This window comes from Labeo rohita, chromosome 24 (assembly GCF_022985175.1).
Source record: "Labeo rohita strain BAU-BD-2019 chromosome 24, IGBB_LRoh.1.0, whole genome shotgun sequence".
NCBI lineage: Eukaryota > Metazoa > Chordata > Actinopteri > Cypriniformes > Cyprinidae > Labeo > Labeo rohita.
Window position 1 is genome coordinate 26722615 of NC_066892.1, and position 6301 is coordinate 26728915.

The following is a 6301-nucleotide window of genomic DNA, read 5'->3' on the forward strand; positions in this document are numbered from 1 at the left end:
GAAAGTGTGTTTATCTGTCCTTGGGCCTTTGGTTGGGGCCGGGACAAACTTCACTGCCAAGTGGACATTCCTGCACGGTAACACTATTCACAAACCTTTGCCAAACCCACCAACATGGTCAAAAGGCCTTGGGGTCAGATATTCTCCATTAATCCTCCAGACCAGCCCACTTGGCTTGACCTAATGTGGTCAGACAAGCCAGAGTCCTCGACAGTATCCATGAACCTAACCCAACACTCCCTCGCTCATTCCTTCCCCATGGAGGAGGATGATGGGTGTGGAGATCATTCCAGTGTCTCTTTGCAGTTAATTGTACTTTTCTCTGACTAACAGAACTAGACCACACAGCTGTGCAAGACAGGTGGCAGAACTTTTTGAGGATAAACTTGCACCCTTGTATCATGGTGGCAATTTGTTCACATGGGAATATTTGAATCGTCTCCATGTTTAAGGAGGAAGGCAAACACACAACTTGTCATATGATCTATGAGTGGTGAATAGTGGTGAGAACATGATTAGTTGGTTGTAATTGGGTGGTTTTGAAACTGGACCAGTGCCCGTGTTTACTAGGAGAGGACACATTGCTCAAGCAGGCGGGAGCTGATAGCTACTGTGTACCCCTGTCAGTGTGAAAACACAAGCTTGACTGCACTGTAACATGTGTTTGGACAAGTTCTCCTTTCACTCATGCCCTGCCTGTTGGTGCCTGTATCAAAATACAATGCTCTTTGGTTTCACAGATAATTTCAACAAGAATGGAATGAGTGCAGGGTGCGGGGTGATGAAATTACCCCTTGAAGAGACTGTCTCAACACATTTTTCATTTCTGATCAAGGCTTGCATTGACGGATTCCTTTAGTTAAATGTAGTTATTTTGAAGTGGACAGTTGTGCAGTCAGTGTCATAAAGCTAGGCCTATTGCATGTGTTTTTTCTCACTAAGAAAGAGCTGATGCCAAACCTAGTCAGTTTGCCTACCTAGTCCACATTTGAAGGTGTCAGGGGTATGCTTCTGAAATGAAGGGTTTCCACTCTGGCCCTCGAGGTCCACTTTAGTACAGTTTAGCTCCAACCTTGATCAAACTCTCCTGCCAGTAACTTTCTAGTAATCCCAAGGACCTTGATTAGCTTCTTCAGGTGTATTTGATTAGGGTTGGAGCTAAACCTCAAGGGCCAGAGTTGAGAACTCCTATTCTTAAGCAGTATCTTACATATTCATGTAGAACAGGGTTGGGCAACTTCGGTCCTGGAGGGCCACTGTCCTGCGGAGTTTAGCTTCAACCCTAATCAAACACACAAACAAGCTAATCAATGTCTTCAAGATCACTAGTAAGCTGTAAGCAGGTGTGTTTGATTAGGGTTCAAGCTAAAGTCTGCAGGACAGTGACCCTCCGGGACCGAAGATGCCCATTCCTGATGTAGAAGGCAATCCCAGAATGCAGCAACAAGGTGATTTGTTAGTTTGCTTGATGAAATGTTGCTGCATTTTTTAATGACCTCTGCTCAACTTTGTTGCATTGCCAGTTTGCTTGGGCGACTGCAGTTTTCATCAGCTATGCCACAAGTACAAGTAGTCGAGTACAAAACAAGGACACTAATTGTATATTTGGGAAATCCTTAATGGTTTTTCTTTCTGTATGTATGCAGGGATCGGCAAGGTGAAACGGAAGACAGGCATGCGTGAAACGGCCTCTAACGCAGACTCTGACTTCTACCCGGACAATGGCGAACGTCTGTATGACCTAAACCTTCCTGCGCTTGTCAAATTCAGCTACACGGCCGAACGAGAAGATGAGTTGTCGTTGGTTAAAGGCACAAGGGTCATTGTCATGGAAAAGTGCAGTGATGGCTGGTGGAGGGGGAGCTACAATGGCCGTTCGGGATGGTTCCCATCCAACTACGTGACGGAGGATGCAGATGGATCGGCGAGCAACGATTCTGCCGGCTTGTCTGAGAAATTGGCTGCTGTTGTTCACAGTGCAAATGGCAACAGAGTGCTACACACAGTACAGGCACTCTACCCGTTCAGCTCAGGCAACGATGAAGAGCTGAACTTTGAGAAGGGGGAGGTTATGGATGTTGTGGAGAAGCCAGAAAACGACCCAGAGTGGTGGAAGTGCCGCAAAGCCGACGGGCAGATGGGACTTGTGCCGAAGAACTACGTAACTGTTCTGCAGGAGTCGCACAACTCTGCCAGCATGGCTGGGCCGCCCACACCTGACTGTGACTACATTGAGCCTTCATCCAGTGGACGCTTTGCTGGCAAGCAGTGGTACTACGGGAAGGTGACGCGTCATCAAGCAGAAGTGGCGCTCAACCAGAGGGGCATAGAGGGAGACTTTCTTATCCGGGACAGTGAGTCCTCAGTAAGTAGACAGAAATGTTTCTCCTTATATTCCGATAAATATGCGGAGATTCCTGCTTTGAACAGTTAACCATTTTTTCCTTTTCTTTTTCTAGCCCAATGACTTTTCAATATCGTTGAAAGCTCAGTCCAAAAACAAGCATTTCAAAGTCCAACTGAAGGACAACCTGTACTGCATTGGACAACGCAAGTTTAACACAATGGAGGAGTTGGTGGAACACTACAAAAAGGCGCCCATCTTTACCAGCGAACAGGGCGACAAACTCTACCTGGTCAAGGCTCTGGCTGCCTCCTGATCCAAGTAGAAAGAATATCCAGTTACCAATGACTACACTTTCAGACAGACTGGGAATATCAAGCATTCCAAGAAAGGGAGGTACAGGGAGAGATGGACAATGGACTCCCGTTCATTCGCTTCATTCGGAAACTTGCTCGAATTTCATTGAGGGACACGCCCAGTGTATCAAAATACAGTATGTTTAGACCATAGGAGATGCAGTGTATTTTGATGTCAACATGTATTAGAATTACAACCTATGTCTTCTTTTGTTAATATATATATATATACTTTTCATTGTTTTGAAAATGTATTTTTCATTTGTTCTGTAACTTCCCTGCCAATTTTTTTTAAACTGTCCTTTAAAGCTTCTGCTGTTGAAGTCCTAACTGCAGAAGAACTTGTTTCAAAGGTCTCACATACTGTCTGTTAATGCCTGCATTGCCTGAACCACACAGAACTGTTGAAATCGACGTAATCTGCTATATTTATTAGGAATCAACATTTCTGCAAAATGCTCCAACAATAAAAGTGAGTGACCAAAACCAATATTCACAATTAGGCACAATCATTTTGGGATTAATCTTGAACTATAGTCTTGCAACTGCATGTTTCCAACATTACATCATGCTTGAAAAGGATGACATCTATATTTATAAGGGGGAAAGTTACAGAAGTTCTGCTTCTCTGACAATCAAGGTGCCGATTATTGTGGTTAGAGTCCAACTAACTTTATCCAGAATCCATGCTATGCCATAAGTATGATATGTCTCCGCTTTGTCAAAGGGCTTAGCTGTGATTAATGTCTTCTACTAGACATTTATTTGAATGAATATGGGAGTTTGTGCAAGATTTGCGGACCTTTATTGGAGCCTGAATTGCAATGCCATGACTGGAGATTAAAGAAGATTAAACCACACTGGTGCACACAATAGGTCTTTTATGATTCAGTGTTTTACTAATAAAAGCTGTCTTTCATGATCAAGGCTGCAATCGCATTACAACTGATTTAATGGGTATGGTTTTTGATATCGTGGTGGTGGTGGATTGATTTAAAGTTTCATCAGGTGTTTGCTTTTGCTTTCCTTGCCTCTGATTTGGTTGCTTACTTTCTCAAATGAGCATATGTATTGTAGTCTGGAGGATGAATGAAAGTGTGTCAGCATGAAGGTAGCATTGTGAGCTCAGGTTTCAAGGAAGGATCCACTTTGCTTGTTGATAAAGATCTACAGTGCTGCTTCCTTTTCGTTTTCAACAGTTTATGATAAACGGTGAGGGATGTTCCATTGAGGATCAGATGTTTATATGTAAAACTTCATAGATAAGTATCTTTGGTGGACCAGGCAATGGGAAACACACTTCCCTGGACACGTCTCTGTTTCAAGTTGGAAAAACATGGAAGTTCCTTTTCTCAAGACTTACGAGTAGGGTGATGATCTAGGCTCTTCTCCAGGGGACCATCACTATGACCGTGATTACTTCTCCAGCTGTTTGGAGCTGGACTAGGGCCAAAAGTTGAGGAATGGGGATTTTTGGGGGGAGTGTGTGGAAAGAAAGGAAATCACTGAGACATGCAGAGTTTACTTGAGTGATTTACTCTTGAAGTAAGTGTAAATGTCAGATTTCTATCAATGTGACCAGTTTAGATCAATGTCATATAAAGTGGTTCTCAACTGGTTTTGCTTCAGGACCAAGTGGCGACTCAACAGAACTAAGCATTATGCACCTTTCTACTACCTTGAGTAGTTTTGTTCATGGTTTTTAAAAACAAGGCAATGCCAAGCAACCAGACCTTGGATAATGTCCCAGTTTTGGGTTTTGACTAACCAGTTGAGATCCACTTGTTTTGGATGAGGGATTTCTGAGAAGTGTAGTCTTATCACATAGTTTGTGCTTTAAAATGTGCCTTCATCTCATTTGTTGGAACCAAAGTGTTGGTGTTCCTCTACGCTGTTATAAAGGTGCACACGTTGATATTTGAGTATTGCTTTGCATATGCATAATACACCTGTGATAAATGACTGATGTGCACAGACCATGTCCTGATCATACAAACATCCCTGTTGGGGAAATGATCATGATTTGTGATCTAAAGTGACCTTACCACATAGACCAGGGGTGTCTGATCCTACTCCTGGTGGGCCAACGTCCTGCAGAATTTAGCTCTAACCAGTTTGAACACACTTGTCTGGAAGATTCTAGTCAGTCTGTGTGGTGTTTAATTAAGGCTGGAACTAAACCCTGCGAGACAGTCGTCCTTCAGGAATAGGTTTGGACACCACTGATTTAGACCTTAGTCAGGGTAAAAGCCATATTTAAATTTAGTGGATTATACCAGGGGTGTTCAGTCCTGATCCTGAAGGGTCCACTTTCATACAGGGTTTAGCTCAGGGGTGTCCAAACCTATTCCTGAAGGGCTACTGTTTTGCAGGGTATAACTCCAACCCTAATCAAATATTCTTCAGATTCACTAGAACAGGGGTGCCCAAACTTGGTCCTGGAGAGTCAAGCTCTTACTAGGCATACTAGAAAATTCCTGGCAAGTTGGGGCTAAACTCTGCGGGACACAGCCTCTTCAGGATCGTTTGGGAACCCCTGCACTAGAACATAAGTCTTCAACCCTGCTTCTAGAGACCCACTTTCCTGCAGAGTTCAGCTCTAACCCCAATGAAACTCACCTGAACCAGCTAATCAAGGTCTTTGGATCACTTGAAAATTCACAGGCCAGGTGTGCTGAAGGAGATCGGAAAGAAACTTTGCAGGACAGTGGGTCCAAAGGAGCAGAGTTGAAGACCTATGCCAGGGATAGGCAGTGTCAGTCCTGGAGTGTCAGTGTCTTGCAGAGTTTAGCTCTAACCTCAATCCAACACACCTGAACAAGCTAATCAAGGTCTTCAGGATTACTAGGGCTACAAGCAGGTGAGGTTTTTTTTTTTCAGGGCTGGAGCTAAACTCTGCAGGACATCAGCATGCCAGGACAGATGTTGCCTATCCCTGATCTATGCGCTGGGACAGGGGTGCCCAAACTTGGTCCTGGAGTGCCGGAGTCCTGCAGAGTTTAGCTTCAACCCCAATTAGACACACCTGAACCAGCTAATCAAGTTCTTACTAGACATGCAAGAAAGTTCCTAGTAGACATGTTGAGGCAAGTTGGATCTAAACTTTACAGGACACCGACCCCCAGGACCAAGTTTGGGCACCCCTGCACTAGAAACTTACCAGCACAAGTTTTGAAGGTGGTTGGTGCTAAATTTTGCAGGACGTTGGCCCTCCAGGAGCAGGATAATTAGACATCCCACTTTAGCTCTAACACAGCTGTCTGAAAGTTTCTACCAGTCTTGAAGACCTTGATTTCAGGTGTGTTTAATTAGGCTTGGAAGTAAATTCTGCAAGAAGTTTGCTATCTAAGACAGTGGTTCCCAAATCCTTGTTCTGGAGAGCTTTCAACACTCAACATTTTTGACACATCTCTTGTATGACACGCATTTGAATGTTTTGTCTTGGAGCCTTTACTAATGAGCTGATGAGTTGCATCAGGTGTGTTTGATTAGGGAGACATCTAATATGTGCAATGTTGGGGGGGTATCCAGAAACCAGGATTGTGAAACACTGATCCAAGGGTGGGACACATTTCAGTTGGCAACAAACCTAAATCTTTGC

The 6301-nt window shown here is 43.9% G+C and overlaps 1 protein-coding gene across 3 annotated transcripts in view; it reads left to right on the top strand.

The window, feature by feature from the left end:
- Window positions 1-3190, top strand: part of nck1b (NCK adaptor protein 1b) — a 55695-nt gene extending 52505 nt beyond the window's left edge. For all 3 annotated transcript variants that reach the window (XM_051097784.1, XM_051097785.1, XM_051097786.1), the window contains 2 exons: window positions 1647-2365; window positions 2460-3190. In XM_051097784.1, coding sequence (XP_050953741.1) covers window positions 1647-2365; window positions 2460-2660 — 920 coding nt within the window. In that variant the 3' untranslated portion in view covers window positions 2661-3190. The remainder of the gene's footprint in view (window positions 1-1646; window positions 2366-2459) is intronic.
- The last annotated feature ends 3111 nt before the right edge of the window (window positions 3191-6301 follow it).